At 45.5% G+C, this 22,793-nt stretch overlaps 3 protein-coding genes across 3 annotated transcripts; 2 read left to right on the top strand and 1 right to left on the bottom strand.

Annotated features, from left to right (window-relative positions):
- Nucleotides 1-117: 117 nt before the first annotated feature.
- On the top strand, nucleotides 118-1,433 carry D7B24_004963 (uncharacterized protein; the record flags this gene model as incomplete). The annotated part of the gene is made up of 3 exons (XM_028639126.1): nucleotides 118-326; nucleotides 386-1,121; nucleotides 1,209-1,433. The coding sequence occupies 3 exons, from the start codon at nucleotides 118-120 to the stop codon at nucleotides 1,431-1,433; spliced, it is 1,170 nt and encodes a 389-aa protein (XP_028499033.1).
- Nucleotides 1,434-2,693: 1,260 nt separating this feature from the next.
- Nucleotides 2,694-9,021, bottom strand: SF3A1 (splicing factor 3a, subunit 1; the record flags this gene model as incomplete). The annotated part of the gene is made up of 5 exons (XM_028639125.1): nucleotides 2,694-3,506; nucleotides 4,185-4,429; nucleotides 4,528-5,830; nucleotides 7,132-7,850; nucleotides 8,358-9,021. The coding sequence occupies 5 exons, from the start codon at nucleotides 9,019-9,021 to the stop codon at nucleotides 2,694-2,696; spliced, it is 3,744 nt and encodes a 1,247-aa protein (XP_028499032.1).
- Nucleotides 9,022-15,112: 6,091 nt separating this feature from the next.
- On the top strand, nucleotides 15,113-15,936 carry D7B24_004961 (uncharacterized protein; the record flags this gene model as incomplete). The annotated part of the gene is made up of 3 exons (XM_028639124.1): nucleotides 15,113-15,149; nucleotides 15,214-15,260; nucleotides 15,487-15,936. The coding sequence occupies 3 exons, from the start codon at nucleotides 15,113-15,115 to the stop codon at nucleotides 15,934-15,936; spliced, it is 534 nt and encodes a 177-aa protein (XP_028499031.1).
- Nucleotides 15,937-22,793: the final 6,857 nt, after the last annotated feature.

Raw genomic sequence — 22,793 nt, 5'->3', positions numbered from 1 at the left:
CACGACAACATCTCTTTGTGCCCGCAAATCGCACCGAGATAGATCATAAAACTCTTTTTCCCAACGACCGCGACTCACATCACCTCGCTTTTGTCTCCGTCTTGTCTCGCCACATCGATGGCCCACTCCTTCTCGAAACCAGACTTCATGGCAGGTCCTGGAGACCGCCATGGCAGGCCAACCCTTCACAGCCCTCAACCAGACACGGCATCCTTCATCACATCTCGAGAGACTGGCGATGTGTTTCCCGACACTACACAGAACCCAGCGATTGTAACCCAGACATCGCCGTTTGGAAAGTCATGGGTCCATTTCCTGGCTGGAGGGTAGGCTCTGCCCCTTGCCCCTTTTTCTCCTCATCGCCAGACAGCTAACATGCCTCTAGTGTCGGCGGCATGACATCGGCCGCCCTTACGGCGCCTCTTGACGTTCTGAAGACACGCCTCCAATCCGACTTTTACCAATCTCAGCTGCGGGCCTCTCGTCCTGCTGTTGCCCTCAATCCGTTTTCCGCCGCCGCCTTCCACCTTCGCGATACCCTATCCATTCTCTCTTCTGTCTACAAGCTCGAGGGCCCGCGGGCCCTGTTCAAAGGCCTCGGTCCGAATTTGACAGGCGTCGTCCCGGCGCGCGCCATCAACTTCTACACCTACGGCAACGGCAAGCGCCTCATCGCGCAGTACGCCAACGACGGCAAGGAGGCGGCTTGGGTGCACCTCTGCGCGGCGGCCGCGGCGGGCATCGTGACGAGCACGGCGACGAACCCGATCTGGATGGTCAAGACGCGCCTGCAGCTCGACAAGACGATCGTCGAAAAGGCGGGCGGCGCCGCGACGCGCCAGTACCGCAACAGCATCGACTGCATCCGGCAGGTGCTGGGCACCGAAGGCATCCGCGGCCTGTACAAGGGCATGAGCGCCAGCTACCTCGGCGTCACAGAGAGCACGCTGCAGTGGATGATGTACGAGCAGATGAAGCGCTACCTGAAGGAGCGCAACGACAAGATTGTCGCGAGCGGCCGCGACAAGACGGCTTGGGACACGACGGTCGATTGGACGGGCAAAATCATCTCCGCTGGCGGCGCCAAGTTTGTGGCCGCCGTTATTGCATACCCTCACGAAGTAGGTTTCCTTGCCTCCCCTTGCCCGCCGGGATGGCGTACAAGACTCTTTTCTCTAGACTGAATCACGTGTGCTGACATGCCACAGGTCGCACGGACAAGGCTACGACAGGCGCCCGAGGCCAACGGCCGGCTCAAGTACACCGGTCTCATGCAATGCTTCAAGCTCGTGTGGAAGGAAGAAGGCTTCATGGGCCTTTACGGCGGCCTGACGCCGCACCTGATGCGGACGGTGCCGAGCGCCGCCATCATGTTCGGCATGTACGAGGGCATCCTCCGGTTGTTCGACGTGCCGTCCAATGAAAAGGAATGATCGCAAACGGCAGGAAAGGGGGAGAAGCACAATTGCGACGATAAAACGACTTTGTAATACGAGCCACACCGCCGCCCGGCCTGCGGACACACAGATACACTTACACACACACCTCCACTTCTCCACGATATCCTTCTCGCACAACACTTCTTCGATCACACCTCTTTTTGTACATCACCACAAACCACTTATTCTGGAAAAAGATAAAATCAGGCACCGGTCATTGAATCCGGAACAGGCAGCAGATGGGGCATGGAAACCGCACGGGGGGATAAGGCTTTGCATTGGGGCACCAGAAAAAATTCCGGCGTTGGGAGATTCTCCACTCGAGAGAGAAAAGGGAGAGAAAGAGAGAATTGTGTACATTGGAACCAGTTTTGTAACACCACACTTGTTAGGAGTAGAGGGGCCGTCGGCTGGGAGAGTCCAGGCTTCTGCAAATGACAGGCAGACAGCCAAGGGCCAATCGATGCGAGGGAGAACAGCGAATGGACATATCCTGATTCGATCAATATTTTCTGCGTCGGGCATTTTTTGCCTTGCGTTTACATAGCATCGAGAGTACACACACTTTGTGAAAGGTGAGAAAGAATGGTTTGTAGCTCATGTCATGGCAGAGCTTTCCTCCCTCCCGACGCCACTTTTGAGAGAAAAACCAAGGAAACTGCTAGGATGAAGGCCGGGAAAGAGGAGATTGAACACGGAGAAGAGAGAGAGAAGGGAAAAAAGGTCATGCTGGCACCCCGTGGATTCCTATATCGAGCGGTTGAGACGTCATGTAGGAAGCTGACAGTGCTGCGCGGGGAAGAAGAGATGGAAGGACAAAACGGCCCCCTCAACCTAAGTAACACACACTCATTTTCTTTCCCTCTCTCTTACACACACACACACACACACACGAAAATTGCCTGTATCCAGATCCCTGCTCAACGTCCTGCCCCGATTGCATTCACCCTATTGTCCTGCCAATCCATTCACAAACAATGCAAGGCTCGATTCCTCGTTGGGCATATGGGCGCGCGCAACAGCGGAATTCACATGTCTGACGACGACACCCGTTCGAGCGGCGTGTCGGAGCGCGGCTGGCAGCGCGGCGCATGTCTCTTGCGCAGCTTGTTGGGGACCCGGGCAGGGGCGACGGCGGAGGGCGCTTCGGGCGCAGCGGGCGGCGGGGACGAGGGGTGGCGGGCGAGGGCGCTGGGCCAGGCGCGTCGGAGTTTCAGTCACCACGCATTGCGGTCCCAGTTGGGGTCTGCGGCATCACGTCAGCTGTCTGTCCCCTCGCGGCTGTGGAGTGCCTCTCTCTTGGTCCCCGTCCCTGTGTCTGCCCGCGGGCGGCTGTTGGTGGTGGTGGTGCTGCGGCTGCGGCGGCTGCGGCGGCTGCTGCTGCTGCTGCAGGACGGAAGACCGCCGCCTGCCCCTCGTCCTGCCGACGATCCAGACGAGGTCCTCCTGCTGGCGCTCGGCGGCGACGGCGGCGCGCAGCGACTCGGAGGAGACGGGGGTGTGCAGGGCGGTGGCCGGCGGCGGCGGCGTCTCGGGCAGAGAGCAGGAGGCAAGAGAGGAAGAGGAGGTAGAGGTGGTGAGCAGCGGCATCGGCATACCTTGGACGAAGGCGGCGAGGACCTTGCTGCCGGTCTGCAGAAGGGGGTGGCCGACGACAATCTTGAGAAACTTTTCGAGGCCGGCGCGGCGGCCCTCGATGACGTCGTCGCTGAAGCGGTTCGTGAAGACCTTGCCGGGCAGCGGCGGGATGGTGACGCGGGCGGACTCGCGCTCGAGGATGTCGCGAAAGTACTCAAAGTCGGAGTAGCGGCGGCGGACGCTCGAGGCGCGCAGCTTGAAGGCGGGGATGTTTGTGCGGCAGAGAATCTCGTAGTCGGTGTACATGGAGCGGCCCATGCCGTGGGTGCGGGGGTTGCGGACCTCGATCTCGAGGAAGTTCTCGGGCGGGCCGTAAATCTCGTCAAAGGACTGCTGACGGTTGTCGGGCATGGCCTGGAGGATGGGACGGTGGAAGGGCGAGGTCGGCGAGTTGGGCGACTCGGCGCCGCCGGGGGCCTGAGCCCCGTCCTGGTCGCGGGACGCCGTTTTGGCGGTGTTGGCGGGGGGTCGCCGGGAGAGAGGATGTGTCGGGGGGGGGGGGAGGATGCGATGGAGGGGAGAGGTCGTCGAGGTCGTCGAGGTCGTGTGTCGTTGGTTGTAGGTCGTAAGTTGCAGGTTGCAGGTAGCAGGTCACAGGAATTCCCGCTTTTTGGCTGGCAATCGGAAAGCAGGCGAGGAGGGGTAAAGAAAGGTGCCTTTATTGGAGTTGCCGGGGGGGAAGAAGCTCGGATGGCAGATGCTAGCTCGCATTACCTCAGATCAAGCACACAAGCTGCAGATGCGGGGGCTGCCTCGTACCTACCTTTAGGGAGTCGGTATGTATCATGTCATCATCACGAGCTGCAGCCTTGTGCATACGTCCATAGGCATCAGACACCATCGGCAGCAGGAAAGTATCCAACTTGTCCCTCGTTTTTCATCATGCAAAGCCTCTCTTGCAGCCACAGCGAACTCTTGGGCCGCTCGCTACCCCATGATCAAACCTGAACCCTCTCGTGTACACGGCGAATGCCTTACCACCACACCACATTGTACAGGCCTACACATTGTACAAACGTACACATGGTACAGCAGTAGCCCTCCCTTCGCCGGACCCTACTTGCGATCCGAAAACTTTTGGTGGATCGCTCGGATCTGGTCATTCACATTGAGCCCTTGCATGTGGTTGGGCCCCATGTTGGGGTTCTCCACGCCGTGGACCGCCGCCTTCTTCCGTCGAGCCTGCTCCTCTTCGCTCAGAGGCTGGCCCGTGATGCCGTCAAACACATCGCTGCGCTGACTTGCCAGCCTCTTGAGATTGTTGGCCACATCAGCCGTCGACAGGTTCGTCGTCGCATAACGCGCGTCGGCCTTGGCCTTCTGGTCCTTCCATCGAGGATCGAGCAGTTCAACTAGACAGATGTGTTAGCAGAGATGCGACCCCTTGGGTAAAAAGAAGGAAACGAAAAAAAAAGGGGGGGGGGGGGGGGGGGGGGTCAGGTCCACTCACTCCTCATGTGCGCCTCGAGCTCGTCCATCGGAATCTGCTGCTTGCAGTTCGGGCACAGCGCCATCGGCACCGCTTGCGCCGCCCGCTGCATCGCCCGCGGCACGTAGTTCTCCTTGATCTTCATGGGCCCGTTGCCGCCCCGTGCCTCGGCTCGCGCCTGCTGCTCCCTCGCGCGCGCGTCGCTCCTCTCCTGGATCCGCCTATCTTCCTCCTCCTCTTCGGCCGTCTTCCTCGGCGGTTGTCCATTCGGTCCATGTGTCTGTTGGTATGGCTGTTGCTGGTGTTGCTGCTGCTGCTGCTGCTGGGGTTGTTGCGGCGCGTAGCTGTTGTGCAGAGGCAGCGACGTCGCGTTGTAGTCGGTGACCTCGTCGGGCATGGCCTCCTCGATGCGGAAATTGCCGCCAATCGACGCATTGTTCCTCTCCTCGAGAGACGCGTACTGCAGGTCGGCGAGGTTCGTCGGCGGCGGCAGGTTGGCCTGCTCGTCGGCGTCGTTGAAGACAATCGTCTCGACGACGACAAAGTCGTTCCAGTCGATGCGCGCAAACTCCTCGCGCTTCTTCTCCGTCTCCTGCTCCCTCTTGACCTTCTCGGCCTCCTGGAAGCGCGCGTACTCGGCCCGCTGCCGCGCCCGCGCCAGCACCCTGTACTTGTCGTCGACGTTGCCCTGCAGCTCGGCCGTGACCTCCTGCTGCAGCTTGCCGCCCTCGCCGCCGAGGCCCATCGTCCGCAGCAGCGCCGTGTACTGGTCGACCTGGTGCTGGAAAAAGTTGTGAAAGGTGTGGTTCGGGATGAGAAAGTGAAACTGCGGGCTGCCGGCCTCGCGCTGCGCCAGCTGCGTCATGAACTGCCGCCCATTCTTGGCCACGAACAGCGCCGTCAGCCGGATGACGTCGAGGTCCTTCTGGCTGAGCCGCGGCATGCGCGCCGAGAACTGAAAGTCCGCCGGCTTAGGGGGTCCCTTGGGCTTCTCAGCCGCCGCCGCTGCCGCCTCGTTGGCGCGTCCCGCGGCGATGGCCGTGCCGCGCCCGGCCTTGATCTCCTCGAGCCGCCACTGGTAAAAGGCGTAGTAGGCGTCGGCCGTGTTGAGGAAGCTGAACTTGGGATTGGCGCGCTCCTTCTCGCGGATCCTGTCCTCGAAGACAAATCCGTTGCGCGCCACGTAGCCCGCCGTCTTCTCGAGGACGTTGCGGATCTCGCGCGGCGGGAGCACGACACCGGCGGGGGGCTTGATGTCGTCGAGAGCCGCGGCGGCATCGCCATTCGTCGCGGCCGAGGCCATGTTGACGGAATGCTTTAGCGGCTGGCAGTGTTGGGCCTTGTCTCAATGGGAAGAAGCCGTTTCGCGTCTGTGTTGAAGGGTCGGGAGATGTCGAGGGTTGTCGTCGGCGCGGGTGGTGGTTGGCGATGCTCAGTCGAACAGAGTGGATAATGTTTTTTTGGGTGCAGGAGCAAATGTGACGAGGATCCGATGCACGCGTGGTGGCCAGGCCGGCCGGAGCGTGGTCGACCTTGGAATCTGATAAATACATATTACCATGCTTGTAGCATCTCTATCGTTTTGGCGGGGATGCAGTTCCGACACAACTCCAGTAACCCTAACCCTCAGCTCTATCCATTTTCAAGATTTTCGGTATCAACGATATCTTTAGTCAAGTAACTGCCAACCTAGTTTTAAGCTACATTCAGTAGAGCATAATATTAGATTGTAATTCACCATTGAACATAGGCATTTTAGTGTAAGGACGTAACGAAGGGCCTCCCTGGGTTACTAAGGGTCGTTTCGCCGAGTGCGCGTAGAGTAGGACTGAAGAAGCGTTTCTGTGCACGTGTTGAGCGCTCCGCAGCAGCAAACCGTTTCACCAGGGGGGAGGATTGTAAGGCGTGCTGAGAATGGACACTAGGAGCTGGACCATTGCTCATCATAGGGCTTGAACTTTAGTGTTAGTGATTCCCATGTATCAGGAAACCCTAGATTGCGCTACGGGCGCCCTTGGGCTCTTGTCGACAATGCCAGCATGAAAAGCGATCCCAGGTCATTTCATGACAAGATTCACTCTAGCAGGCCTTCCTACTTGGCATCCTTCTTCCTACAAACGATTCCGCGGGCCAGCCTTGCAGAGTGCACTTTGTCCCCACAACATCGCCCCCCATGACAAGAGTGTGTTCTAGCAAGCAAGCATCAGGTTGCATTGACGCGCCGCTGAGGAGTCGACTTCCTGAGCGAAGCACACATCCATCGCCAATGTCGAGGCGGTTGAGGTCAAAGTTCCCCCGCGTGTTGATGTGCGCCACAATACTCGCATCATCAATGGCGACGCGATTGCCAATGCTGACGAGATCAGGCTCTGTAAGCATAACCGTAGGATGGCCATTGGCGAAGAGTGCACAGTTGCGGCCTATTCGGGACCCCAACAGACGATAGTACCACACCAGCCACTCTGTACCAGTGAGATAGCTTAATATGCCTTGACTGCGAAAGCAATGGCGGCGGAGACGCTCGAGAGCGAGATGAAGTTGCCATCGCTGACAGTACGATGATTTGTCCCAGTCGTAGTTGCCTGGGACTCGATGGCCGATAATCAAATGCTTGGCTAGAATCACAAAGGCCAAGGCGAAGGGAACCTGAGTGATTGTGATCACCGCAATGCTGAAGGTCATAATGCCCCAGATCCTGAGCGCTTCCCACAGAAGAACGCCTTGCTCCCCATCACTCGTGAAGCGTTGGGTAATCTGGATAGCAGCAACACTCGGCACGTTCCAAAACACAGCCGTGAGGACAATGATCGTGCAAGAGATGATCGTGACTTCCGGGATTCCGAGCACTTTGTAAGGCGCCTGTTTTTGATAGAATGCCCGGCTGAACGGAGACATGACTGATTTGGCGGAGTTGTCGTTTGTGGATGCGCCGTCGCCTCTCTCATTGTCGCGATCCAAACTCCCTCGAAGCTGCGTGTTGTCACTCAGCTCCTCGGGTAGGGCAAGGGGACTCTGCGATGAGTTTCCAGACTGTGCCCAGATGTCCAAGCTCTCCTCGTGCTGGGAGACGTCCCGGTCGACTCGCCTGGACCGCGCTTGTCCACCTTTGCGAAGGTGAATTGCCTGGCCGTTCCTCGAGCCAACATAAACCGCACCAGAGACGTAGCTCTCACCCCGACGCGATAGAGCGCCTGATCCCATGACAGTCTGATAACCGATATTCACACCGGGCTGCAAAACAACACGGTCCGCAATCATGGCGTTGTCCTCGACAGTGATGGGCAGAGTTCCCATGGCGTCCGAGGTCACCAGATGAGCACGAGACCCGAAGACGACGTCGTTGCCTATGTTCAGCATGTGGTAATCGCCGATGCTCGGCCCCGTGCCCGGCCAATAGACGCGTCTGCCAATTTTGGCTCCCATCGACCGGAGAATGATTGAAGTCATCTCGTAATGCTGACCAAACATGGAAGCCAAGCTCGACAATTTATCGTTAGGAAAAAGCGCTCTGATCAGAGCGTTTCTCCACAGCACGAGCTGATGCGGTCTGCGGCGAAAGTCGTGCAACCTGAAAACATCGTCCACGACCCTGCGGACAGCATAAGCAAAGAAAAACCCCACCACGGGGCTTAAGAGGACGCGAAGAACGAGTGCCAAGAGGTGGAAGCCGACTCGATGAGGCTGCGCAAACCACCTAAGAACGTGCCGAATGGAGTCTTCCACTTCATTGGGCTGCTGGATCACCATCCCAACCAAGCCGCTGAGCCAGGGAAGCAATTCGAGAAACCAGCCGGTGACAATGAGAGGGCATGTCAACAATAATGTCATCCAAAAAGCTGGTTCAGGTGGACACTCAAATCCATTCGCGTCGTCGCCATCAGAGCCTTCGTTCGCGGCTTCCCAGCTCGACGAGTTGGGCCCGATATGCGAGCCGGCTGGGATGGCCGAGCCTGGGGCTATGATGGACGTGAGGCCAATAGAAGCATTGGCTCCAATCTCAATGCGGCCGAGATACATTGACGTCTTAGCCTCCACCGCAAATGGACGACAGATGCACTTGTTGCCCGACGAGCCATCGCCCAGGTCAAGCAGATCCCACTCGCCAAGTTGACACCCGTGGAAACGAACGTTGCGTCCCACACGGGCGCCCATGGCGCGGAGATAGACATTGTGGGTTGTGTCATTCAGGCCGAATACGCCTTGTCCGCAGATTGAAACAATCTTCTGCACCATCCACCAGCGCGTATGGTATGATCCCCACATGGGGAACAAGCCCTCTTTGTACCTGCCAATTATCACCCACTTGGCCAGGATACCGACGAGAGGCGCGATGATGCGTATGCAAACTCGAGCAATCATGATGCTGACCACCAGGTTGACGAGCCGACCTGAGACTGTGGCACCAGACGACCAACGCTGTGTGGCGGTCATGCATAGCAGGAAGAAGGTCCATTGCAATCCTCGCCGCATAGGATACAGTAGGGCGATGGGGAGGAGTTGTAGTACCATGAGCATTGGTTGTGTGGAAGAGCGTGTTTCTTGGCAGGTTGGGTCTCTTGATGCAGCCTCGTGGTCTACGCCGATGGTGGGGCCGGATGTAGAGGTGGTTGGGAGGAGAGTGTCGATCCAATCCGCAAGCGACTTGATGCTATCGTGCTCGAAAATGGCTGTGACGGGCACTTGAATACCGAATCTGCGCCGCAGTAGTGCACTCAAAGCACCGGCTCGGATCGAGTCGCCTCCAAGGTCGAAGAAATTGTCTTCGACTAAGATCCTATGCGGGGAAACACCTAAAGCCTGCGAAACAGCCTCCTTGACGAGCATGACAGTCAAGCTCGAGTTCCTAGTCGCCTGCCTTTCAACAAGGTCCATGATTTGTTGTAAAGCAGACGCGTCTACCGCGCCGGCGGGGTCGACCGGGACACACTGGCGGAGCATCGTAATTCTTCCGGGAACCAAGTACGCGTCGAGGTGCTGAAACAAGTAGCTCTCCACTTGCTTCGCAAGAGCCGTGTCGTATGGGAGCGCATCGGAGTGGGCATCCTCGCCCCGAGCTGATCCCGTTGGCCATATGATGAGATCTAGCATCTCACCAACGGGGCTAAGCTGAAACCTCGTCTGGAACCTAGGAGGAAGCATGCTGCAAGTGCTCAAAACCATGTTGACAGCTGTCTTATCAAATCGAAGCGGCCGTGAGGGAATGGGAACTAGTAAGCTGGTATCCGTAGCTGGACAAAGCGCCTCAAGATGTCTGCTAAAGTATGGGAGACCATCATGGAACTCCATCATGCCGAGGCGTTTGGCGAGACGACTTCTCAATGGCTTGTTGGTGCTATTCCGCGGCAACTGGTCCATGTAGCAGATCATAACAGGCCACTTGGCTTGATGCAGCAGCGTCTTGAGGGCGGCATGAAGGGCCCGTAGGTCAATGCGAAGCTTTCCACTTGGCGTCACCAAGGCTACAGCAACTGTTTCCTGCAAGACATCGTGGGGAATGGCGAAAGCAAGCACTTGGTCTATCCTACCACTGACAGGAGTGCCTTCAGTTGCTGAAGCTGTCAGGATAGCGGTTTCCACCTCGGAAGGTGAGATCAATTCGCCTCCGCGATTTATGATGTCTTTGGTTCGACCTGTGACGTACAGATATTGCTCCATGTTCAAAAAGCCAAGATCGCCGGTATCGAACCATCCAGACGAGTTGAAACATGATCGATCTAGCGAGCCATCCTGCTGGAGATAGCCCCGGAAGAGAGGCTCGCCTCGTATACAGATACGACCAGTGGTACCGGTGGGGACCGGATTATCTGCTTGGTCGAGAATAACTAGCTGCGGTCCACAGCTATAGCCCGATGTCCCGGGTCGCTCGAGCGTGTAGTCGAGAGGTGGTGTAGATATCGGCATACATCTGAACTAGTCGATTAGCCTAGCCTCCTTTTTAGATCAATCAGATTTTACGCACTCTGTCATTCCGTAACTGGGCAGAACTACACTCTGAAACGTGGAGCGTAGTTGACTCGCAAGCGACTGCGGCAAATCTCCAGCGGCATTGCATACAAGCCTAATGTTGCTACGCCTCAAGGCTTCTTCTCGTCCGCGTCCAGCCGCCAGAATTACGTGATGCATGGTGGGTGAAGCATAGTACCAAGTTGGTTTACCAGACTCAACAAGATCCCAAAATCGAGACGCATCAAATGCCTGGCAGCATACAACGGAGCCCCCTGCGAAGATTGGAGCGACGATGTTCCGAACAAGACCGCCACTAATTTAATGTCAGCTTTCGGGCATCACAAACAAGTGTGACCGCTCGATTACATGTCAAGAGGAAAGACAGAGGGAGAGACGAAGAATGGAAGAAATGGACAGTGACTTACATGTGATACAAGGGCATCATGTTTATGCATGTATCCTCACTTTCCAAGCCCCACGAGTCAACCACAAGCAATGCACCTGATATGATGGAATGCAGTGTGATTGGAACACACTTCTTTGTTCCTGATGTCCCACTTGTAAAGAGTATGAGCGCCAGGTCATCTGCCTTGTTGGGCGTTACATGCAAAACGGGCTGGTTGGTGCCAGGTAGCGCAGGCAAAACGGTTCGGCCTTCATGATCCCACATCGTAAAGCCGTGGGCAGGCTCCCAGTCGATGAGCAGGATTGTAATCTGATTGATGCTAGCCCAATCGTCGAATAGAGACAACTTGCTGAAGAGTTCCCTCGTAGTGATAATATATGTTGCTCCGCTTTGTATAACTTCGGATCGGAACTGCTGCATTCCCCCCAACGGATTCATAGGTGCAGCCACATAAGACGCTGCAACAGCCAGGCACGTGGCGGCGAGTAATGGCCCGTTTGCTAAAGCGAGGGATATTACAGACTTTTTCTGTAGGATTGCTGCTGGCAGTCCCTTGTATCTTGACTGTGACTGATCCTGACGGTTGCTGCTTGGCAGAGAGAAGTTTCGCACGAACTCAAACAGCTCACGATGAGAAATTGAAACGTCGGGATCAGAAGTTCGAAGAGAGGGAGTGTCGTCGATTGAAAGAAAATCGGTGAGGCACTTATACCCCGATTTGACATAGGTTTCGACTGCTTTCAGAACCCAGTAAAGTTGATCCTCCTCAGCCGACAAGTGGACAGGGAGGCATCGTAGAAGGCGAGCGTAGTGTAAATGCAGCGGTGTAAGTGGCCAAGGACCTCGCCGATTCTGTAGAAGCAGGTATAGAAGATGGAGTGGTCGGTATGACGCTTGCTTGTCAGGTGGGATGGAAGCAAGGATGGCTTCAGGTGTCAGATCTGAATTGATCCATGCCTGGAAATAGCCTTCAAGGTAGATTTCGTGTGCTTTCTGCGTGTAAAGTGCCCGCAGCTCGTGAAAGGCATCCATCCTCTACCACAGGCTCGATACGTTTCCGCTGCTACTGCTTCACTAGCACCAAAGATGCTGGGACAGGTGGCTGCTGATGTTGGCGAGGTACTAAGAAGATGTCGAGTCGTGGCAGCGAAACTATAGCTGTGCAGTAACCGTGTTGCAGTGGTCGTGTAAATTATTTTCATAGAGGATTTTTGAAGACCATGATATTTGTGCTTCGTGAACAGGAACGGCAACTGGTATAGCATTGTACAAAAAATGGCAGCCTAAAGTGGCACCCGGTGCGCGTCTGTTCTGGAACTCGTCGACAAACACGGACAAGGATATTGTGGTGGTACTTGTTGTAGATACCATATTTAGATTTGGGCTAACGCGTGCCACCCATTCTCTCCATATACCGTCGACTTCGATACGAGAAATTTTATGCGGATTTTGTCAGCATTCTATTACCGCGAGCCCCAGTTCTCACGACGATACAGATGGGATGTTGCGTTGAAGATTTAGATCCTAAATCAGCGCTTCTCAAGCGGACCAAAGGTTTTTCGATTAATATGGGGCAATGCCTTCGGCTGATCTGTGTTGAAGGACTGAGCGCTAATCAGTCTTGAAACGGGGATGGGATCTACGTTGAGAATACCGTGGATTTGCAGGAGGACGTTTGCTCTGCTCGAAAGGGAAAGGGAAAAGCCGCAATAACAGCTCCACTGCTCAAAATAACCGTGAAATCGATGTACTCTGTCTTCAGTTTTGTACCCAACTTGAGTTTTTATAGGTGCTCTACCCAGGAGAATGCCAGAGATTCCGTGATCAGGGCCCTGAACAGCCTCAAGATTATTGCCTACTTCAGCTTTGGGTACAAGCCGCTGCATCAAGTGCATAGAAGCCACAGCATTTCTCTCTCGGTTTCCTCATGAGCTTTAGATTCCTAAACTACTTCAGCTTGGAGGGCAGAAAGATTACCACACAAGGGCCGAATGAACATCATCATTCCTCGTGTTTGCATCTTCACTTAGCATTTGCCCATCGCTGGATATTGGTAAGTACGCCCCACTTGATGCCAGTATCTTGGCTTGTACGAAAAGAGCATCATAAGCCGAGACTAGAGATGTCTGAATAGTAATTGGCTCGTGGCACGGCTCCCTTCCATAGCAGGGTACCTTTCCTCGGGGTATGCCAGCCCGGTGGTTGGGTTCGCAATCGCCAAGGTATTAGTCTGTCTATAGAATCTAGCTCTGTTTGAGGGCACTCGATCCTCCCGCTTAGTCATCACCGAGCCCTTACGTTTCCTCGGGTTGGGCCTTCAAAACAAGTTCGTGGGCCGAACTTATCTTAAGCTCATCGGTTCAGTGACAACCAGAATCAGAAGAAAAGTCTCTTCAGGAGTCGTTCCTGACGTCCATCAGGGTAGAACTCCTAACTCTCGCTCAGATGCTCATCGCCGAACTTGAGGCAATTTCTCATACCAATGTCGAGTACCACCCCCGGCTCTTCGACAATGCCGTGGAGAGCATTAACGAAATTGTTTCCCGAGATCGCGGCATCTTGGTTGCTGAAATGTTGCTGCCTAAACTGATCGGGTGGAATCCCCGCATACATGTATGTGCCCTATAGAGCACCTGTGTCTAAGTAATACTAGGATAAAGTGGTTGGGCTCCATGCCCAGCAGGATCGACAATCTACACCTTCTTCTTTCGTCTTGGAACAGCACTAAGCGATATGAGAAACGATCAGGGGAAAAGACATGAGCCTGGCCGCCTATGCTTTGATTTCAAAACTATTCTGTGTGAGGCGTGTGTTTAAAGATGTTTTTCTTTCTTCTTTCCCCCCTCATTTTTCGGCACAACCTCTTTTCCGAATTATACATTTCTCACCCGCGGACTTAACTTTGTACCGCGCCAGGCTTGATCGTTTCTAAATATGTGGTTCATCTGGAATGTAGTAGCATTTGGGCTACTTTGCTATCTAGGGGTTGCGACTCCCATCGATACTGTCGAAAGAACAAGCGAGGCCGTCTGCAGCACTACCGCATGCCGACTCATCGCAAACCAACTCTTGGAAGCTCTGGCCCCGAATCACACCACCTACGATCCATGTACCCAGTTCGATCAGATGGTCTGCGGAGGCTGGCTATCACGGCACGAGCTCGACCCCTCCGAAGCTTCTGTATCGACTCTTATCGAACGACAAGTTGAGAATACGAAGATCATGAAGACATACCTGGAGGGAAATGCATCTGAAAGCGCTTCAACAGCCGATAAACATATTTTCGAAATGGTTCAAAACATGTACAGGTCGTGTATGAACGAGCAGCGGCTGAAGGAAGTCAGTCTGGACCCGCTGATTGAGATAATGCTCAAGATCAAGCATTTCTGGCCCATCTCAAATTGTACGAAGTCCAGTGTCCAAAGCGATGAGCTTACGGATGCCCTGCTGTACATGTCACAGGAGCTTGGGGTTGAGCCTTTGATCAGCTCTCAGGCCTGGCCAGGTGACGACACCAGACCACAAGTTGTCTACCCTATTCTGGCCCCCCCTAATACGTTCTTTATGACTGGCTCCGATTTCGAAAACATTGAGATTATTGCCAGCTATACTTCTGCCGTGGCGTCCATGCTCCGGAGAGTTTCCAACATCTCAGTCGATTATGAGAAGCTTGCTGAAAGAATCGTAAATTTCGAGCGGCAGGTTACGACTCTGGGCGAGTTTATAAGCGAAGACGATGATGTGACTGAGGCAAGTGATGAAAATTCTGCCATACAATGTACTTAAATCCTAACTGACAATTGCCAGGATATTGCCAACTTAGCTGACTATAATCGGCATCTAGCCCTACACAAGTACGTACAAGCACAGGTTCCAAAAGAATACCAGCCGGGGGACATCTTGCTTCGTTCATCCTCATACTTCAGACGGATGTCCGAAGTCCTTGACAACACAGATCGAGAGACGATCCAGGGTTACCTGATGTGGTTCACCACCTACACTCTCATGGCTCGGGTTTCCCCCGACTTTAGCCTCCCGCTAAGGCGGATTCAGAACATAATGAATGGTGTAGAGCCTGAAAGTACGCCAGAACGATCGCAGACCTGTATTTCGCAAATCTCAAAAGAATTGAGGTGGAGTTTTGGACGAGCCTTCGTGCAAAAGGCATTCAGCAGCGAGTCTAAGACGCTAGGAGACCGAATGATTGGAGAATTCAAAAATGCATATCGCGAGCGTCTAGCAGCAACTTCTTGGATGAGCGACGCGGTTAAGAAGCGCGCAGTTGCTAAAGGTAAGAGTCATGCAAAGCCGCGATATTGGCGATTTTCGTCACAATTCTTCTCACATGATCACAGTGGACGCTATGGCTCAAAAGATTGGGTATCCTACAGCGAATCCTAATGTGGGCGATGCTCAATCAGTGAGGGATTGGTATCGCGGCCTGAATATCAGCCGGGGGGCGTATTTCGAAAATTCTGTGGCGTTGTCAGTTTTCCTAAGGAACAAGAACTGGCTGACTCTTCTTGCCCCGAAGGATAAGGATGGATGGTTGTTCACAGTACGAGACCGTAGCCCGAGCATCCATCACCTATTCACTTTACTGCAGGAGCACTAACTGTTCACTACAGGTGGCCGAGGTAAATGCCTATCATATTTACGAGCAAAACGAGATCGTGTTTCCGGCTGGGATCATGCAGTCGCCCTTTTTCGGCTTAGGATATCCCGAGTACGTCAACTATGGCTCCTGGGGCATGCTTGCGAGCCATGAAATCAGCCACGGGTTTGACAACTTAGGTCGTCACTACGATGAGTCGGGAAACAAGGTGGAGTGGTGGGACAACGCCACAATCGTTGATTTCGAAAAGCGAGCACAGTGTTTCATCGATCAATACGACCAATATCAGATCATCAACTCGGATGGAAAAGCCGAAAACATCACTGGAATAAGTACCCAAGCCGAAACCATCGCTGATGCTGGTGGCGTGAGTTCTTCCCCAACTGGTGACCTTTCTATGGGCATCAATCTGACAGATCTTGCTGCAGCTCGCAACATCGTTCCGAGCATGGAAAAAGCGTGAGGCTGAAGCGCCTAGCCAACGCCTCCCTGGTCTCGAAAGTTTTACACCCGCGCAGCTGTTTTTCATTTCCTTCGGTAACATATGGTGCAGCAAGTCACAGCCAGAAGTCTTGGAAATGAGCATCGGTGGGAGCCATCCGCCTGACCGTGCGCGTCTTCTGTACACGGTTGCGAACTCGGCTGGTTTCCTAGAAGCCTTCAACTGCCCCAAGAAGCATCCAACATGTGAGCTATGGTAAGCTTTGGGGCCTAATGTGAGGATGGATCGCGGCCCGGATATCCTTGATAAAGCAGAAATGTAATGAAAGCCAATTCAACGATGTAAGTTATGGCTGGTGGACGATATTGAGCTATCGAATTTGAACCCTGCTCTGTTGGCTGTTCTAAACAATGTAGACAAGCATGGGAAGTTCATCCTGAGGCTTGATCTCGGCAGTATCTGAGAACCCTGCGCCGTGGATTCGGTGGTGGTTGTGATGAGTGATTCATACACTCTCTGCGATTAGTAAACCCTATTTCTGGTCACAATATCACTCTGGCAGTGACCTACACCCTTCTTCGAGCTATAAACTTTCCATATTCTTCATCTGGCTCAACAAAGAAGCTGCTGGAATATCGTTGTTGAGTATGACATGATAAGGGTCCGAAAGCGGATTTTAAGCAGAAAATGAAACGCGACGACATACTTTTGAAAGGAAGGTGAGCTGAACGGGCCCTTGCATGTTATAGAAGGTCAACACCTGTCAGTGGGTGGTTTAGAGCAGAGTGAAGGGGTCTTCCACAGGGTCCGCAGATAGTTAGAAGCAGCGCTACCGCCCGACTAAATATACTTAAATTAAATAGTTAAATAGTAAAATAAATAGCCTCTATAGATCCTACTAAATAGTTAAATATAGGCCTATATTATAGTTTAGATTTATTAAATAGTTAAATATCTATATAAAGTTAGAATATATATATATTCTAACCTTAATACTTTTAAAAAATAAAACCTTAAATTCTTAATTATAAATAGAAGTTTATAATCGAAAATATAAATACTTAGAATAAGATTCGAATCTATTATCTCTAAATATATATTTAAAGGTCTTATTAATTAAATTATAAAAACTTCTTTTAGAAATAATTCTATTAATTTAGTATTATAAAGTCTAAGATTAACTTCTTTAAAAATACGAGACTCTTTAAATTAGAATTTATATAAATATAAATATAAACGTAAATACTTCTATTAACTTTACTTAATTCTTATTTAATTAATTTATTTATATTATTATTAAAAGAGCTTTTATAGCCTTTAAACTATTATTAATACTTCTATTATCGTTAATATATCCTTTATTTTATTTAGAGTATATCCGATTTCCGTAATCCTTATTTAATTTACTAAATTAACCTCCCTCCTCCTAAGTAATTCTAAGCTCTTAATTATAATATAACGTAAACGTTATTTTACTCTTAACTCCTTAATATCTAAAAAGGGCTTAAAAAGGTATATAAATTAGATTAGAGATTATAGAACTTTTATAATAAAGTTTATAAAATATATAAATATATTAAAAGAGAGCTTCTAAATATATTATTATTATAATAAAAAGCGAGAAGAATTAATATTATTTAGAGCTTTTATAATAACCTTTATAATTAACTATTTAAAAAGGAAATATAGAATAATCGAAAAATCTTCTAAATAATATAGTTTTTTAAGTTTATTAAATATACTTTTAATAAGACTTTTTTATATTTACCCTTTTATTATCTTAAAGAATTAAATAAATACTTTTAAAGAATTTACTTTTAGCTTTATTATTATAATAAATTAAACTTTTAATATCTTTAATAATCTTTTCTTATAATAATTAATATAAAGTTTAAATCTTAATATTTTTAAGAATTTTCTTTAAAATTAAATAAATAAAAATCGAAATTTAATATATTATTTATATAAAAGAAGAAATAAATATAAATAAAATTATAATATTTAATTTTAAATATATATATTATATATAACTATTAAATATCTTTAAATCGTTTTATTATCTTTATAATATTTATTTATTTTATTAATTAAATTAAAAAATAAAAATAATATTTCTTTTCTTTTAGAAAATAAATAAATATTTATATAAATAAGAATATAGTAAATATTTTTCTTAAGATTATCTAAAATTAAAATCTTATTAATTATTTAAGTATTCTAATATTTAATAATATTATAATAAATAATATTTATAATTAAAAGCTTTTTTAATCTTTTAATCTTTTATTAAGCTTTAAAGATATTACTATTAAAAGGGCTTTACTACTTACATAAACCCTAATTCATTACTTTAGCTATACCTAAGAGCTCTAAATACGTAGGGTAGGTAATATAAGTCTTATAATATAATTAATAATTTCTCTATAGATTATTACTACCCTTATAAGTTAGATATACCTATTCGACCTACTAATTACGTAAGCTATAATCTATATACTCTTAGGAGCTATAAATCCGTAGCTACGGTGATTACGGGGTTAGTAATCCCTTAACGGGATTACTACCCTAGAGAGTTCCTTAATATTAGTTTAATATTAGCTCTCTTTTCTTTATAAATAGAATAGCTATAAGAACTAATATTAAGAGCTATTACTAAGATTAATAGGCGTTCTAGTATACTTCTAGTCCCTAGTCTTTAATATATTAGATCTACTTTTCCCGTTTTAATATTATTATTTAATAATAAGAGAATAATAGTTATAATAAAGGAAATATAGATTAATCTCTTTATTCTAATAGGTATTAGACTTCTAATCCTTAATACCTTAGAGTAATAGAATTACCTATAAATAGCTCTTTAAAGAAATAAATTAAATTATAATTTAAATAATAAGAATAAATAATTAAAGCTTTTTAATAAAGGAAATAAATAATAATCTAATAATATAATAAGTATTTAAATAGCGCTCTTAGAATAACTAAATATATACTTTTAATACTTTTAGATTATTAATCTATTAATAGAAAGTAAATATATTATTATTATTACTTCTTTTATTAACTTTCTATAGAATAATTAAATTAAACTACCTTTAAAAGAGGATAATAGAATTAAACTATTTAAATAGAATTAATAAATCCTATTTACTTAGATTAATAAATACTATATTCTATAGATCTATATATTTAATTAATAAAACTTAGTAATTCTATTCTTTTTACTTCTCCTCTTCTTTATAATAATTTTCTATTTTTAAGATTAATTAGCTTAATTTACTATTTAAGAGCTTTAACGATTAATAAATCCCTATTTTTACTATTCTCTCTCTCTCTCTTTTTCTCTCTTCCTAGCCTCGATAATACTACTTAAGCGTAAAGCCCCTATACCTATTACCCCTCCTACTAAGAGAGTAGCGAAGCGTAAGAACTTAGTTAGTATTAATTATAGGAGCTATTAATTTAGGATATAGTATATATATATAATAAGATTTATAAATCCTTTTACTTAAAATACTTAAAGTCTTATTTTACTAATAAATAAATTAAAACTAATACTAATAGTATATACTACGATTTAGAGCCTAAGGGTTCCTATTATTATAAATATATTTCTAAGTACTTTTATAAGCTAATATAAGCTTCTACGATCTTTATTTCTAGTATTTATAGCTTTAATAATTATTATCTTTAATCTAATTAAAGCGTTTAAGCTCGCTATAAAGTTTTTAGCTATTTAGGATAAAAATAATAAACTTATAAATTCTCTTTCTTTTTCTTTTCCTTAATTCTTTAATCGTATAATTAATTAATAAAGGGTATAGGATATAGAGAAATAATATATTATTATTAAAGGTATATTAACGATTACTAAAGAGGAAGAGGCTATAAGGGGTAATAACTTTAATAGAGATTTAAATAGTTTTAGTAATACTAAATATAAGATAATTAAGTAGGCTATAGCTCTATAATTCTTTAATTACTTCTAATAAGACTTATTAAAGTAATTAGACTTAGAGTCCTCGGATTCTAAAGCTTAATTATTTTATTAAGCTTTTACTTTATTATTTTACTATTTATAGGGTAATTATTTTTAAAGTATAGCTAATTATTATTAATATTAATTACTTTTACCCTTTAATTATTCTTTTCTTAATATTTAACTTATCCTTTAATCTTAATTATAACTTTATTAGAGCTTATTAGTACTTTTAGTATTTAATTTAAAGCTCTTTTAATTATTAAATTTATAAAGTTATCTCTTTTTACTATTTAGCGGATTTTATTAACTTTATATTCTTCGTAGCTTTACTATAATATTATAAGATCTATTATTAAACGTTTTTCTATTATTATACTTAATTAAACTAAATATTAATAGAGTAAATAACTATTAATATAGATAATTATTTATAAGAGTAGTAATTCTAAATATTTATAGATCTTATAGAATATCTATTTAAGGATATAAGCTATATCGAAGTTACTAACTATCCTATAGATTTCGCTAATTAAGACTAAATATATAACCTATTTATATTTAATAGATTATTAATAAAGGATATTATTATATATTATAAAGGTATTCTATTAATCGTAAAAATATTTATTATTAAGAAGGATAATAAATTCGATCTATAAACTAAAGTCCTTATTATTTATAAAAGAGCTATTAATAAATATATATAATTAGGCTATTAATAGATCGAGGTATATATAATTTAGGCTACGACTTATATTATCGATCTACTATTATATACGTTTATTAAGCGTTTTAAAGTCGTCCCTTTCTAGGTTCCTAGCTTAAGAGGTTATAGCGAAATTAAAGGCTACCTCTAATTAATAAATAGAGGCTATATATACGCTACGAGCTCTCTAAGCGACGAATTACTACTCTAAATCTTCTATCCCTAGAGTTACTTACTCTAAGCGATTAATTTAGCCTTTCTATAAAATTATAAGATTATTAATTCCGATTTTAATAATATAGTTATTAAATACCCCCTTTAACTTTATATTTAGGATAGAAGTAAGCTTTATATAGAAGCTAGCTCTCTAGAGCTTTACTTACTCCTTTTCTATAAACGTAGGCTCTCTAAGGTTTAGGGTATCGTTAATCTATATCCCGATTAATCTAAAGCTCTCTCTAGCCTTTATTAATAGGAGATATAGATCGTAGCCTATTAGAATAGTATTTAAGTACTCCCTATAATACCGTTAATAAATTATAAACTAATAGAGGCCTAACTCTATAATTCTATAGAGAGGCTTTATAATATAGAAGATAGTTCCTTTAAGGTATTTATATTATATCTCTTTAGGAATATATAGAAGAACGTTATATAATAGATCTATAGCGCTTTAGGTATAAGCTTAATTAATATCGTAGAATATTAACTAATAACTATATTACTATAGTATTAAAGTAATTACTAGGATTAGTTATTAGTTATAATATATAATTATAAGCGATTACGTTAATAGGGTTATCTTCTCCTAGTCGCTATACCCTTAAATTACTAATCTTAACTTTTTATATAGGGCTTAAAGGAGGCCTTTTACTTCTCTTATAAATTAATATCTAAAGATCCTAGTATTAGGAAATACTAATCTCTTAATTAATATAATTACTCTAATTATAAGAAATAAATCGATTTCCTCTTAATTAGATTATTTAAATAGTCTCCTAAGTATTATTATTTTACTTTTATTTTATAATTTAATAGCTAATTTATAGCCCTATTATTCTCTTTTAATAATAAATTAATATTTAATCTATAAAGTCTTAGTTATATTACTCTAATAATCTATAAATATAGCCTATATTAGATTTATAGCGTTTACTAACTTTCTAAGTCTTCTACGTCGTTATAATAGAATTAGTTCTAAGTACTTAAATAGCTCTAAAGTCTCTAAAGATCGGACTATTATTATATCCCTAGTTTACTAATCTAGTAATCTATTATATAGCTTAATATATATTCCCCTAAATTCTATTAAGCTATTAACTATTTTAATTATAATTACTATATTAGAAACTAATATAACCTTATATAGATTAATCTATTTCTCCCGCTCCTAGAATATTAGGATATCGCTTCTTAGCTTTAGCGATCTTAGTAGTAACTATTTAATATCTAGTCTATTATAAGTATTAAGAGCATTATTAACTTTCTATTTAGCGATTATTCGCTAAAGCTCTATTATTACTTTATTAACTATTTCTACGTATTATATTTAGGTCGCAGTTAATACTAAGTTAATAATAATCTTAGGTATAGCTCTAAATACGAATAATATTAGTACTAATCCGTTAAGCCTAATAGTATCGTTTATTACCTTTACTACTCCTTAAAGTAGCGATTCTAGGCTTATATTATAAGATTCTACTTTTAGGATCTTATATACTCTACGAATCGGCTTATAATAGCTTTTAACTTTACCGATTAATTAATAGGCCTTTATCGGGATTTAATAGTAAGTTATATTTAGAAGGCGTACTTTTACCCTAAATTCTATAGAGGTAAAGTTCATTTTAGCATTAATAATTATAATATTTAGAAAACTAAAGTATATATCTAATTAATACCTTTTAAGGGCTTTTTACGTTACTCGAGCTATAAAATTAGGAATAAAAGTTATAGATTAGAATCCTATATTTATATCGATTATATAGAAGATAGGCTTTCTATTTAAGTATATAATATCGATTAAAATCTCGTAATTAAAGTTAATATTTAATTTTAGGGTAAATTTAAAATATTACGGAGATCTCCCTTTAATCTAATAGTAATAATAGAAGCGATTTATTAGCTCTAGAGCGTCCCGATTAATATTATAATTTACTCTTTAGAGTAGATTCTATAATTTCTCGATAGATA

This window comes from Verticillium nonalfalfae (assembly GCF_003724135.2).
Source record: "Verticillium nonalfalfae strain VnAa140/NRRL 66861 chromosome Unknown scaffold_3, whole genome shotgun sequence".
In the NCBI taxonomy this organism is placed as follows: domain Eukaryota; kingdom Fungi; phylum Ascomycota; class Sordariomycetes; order Glomerellales; family Plectosphaerellaceae; genus Verticillium; species Verticillium nonalfalfae.
The sequence above is the reverse complement of the archived record's forward strand: the minus strand, read 5'-3'. Positions and strand labels throughout refer to the sequence as shown.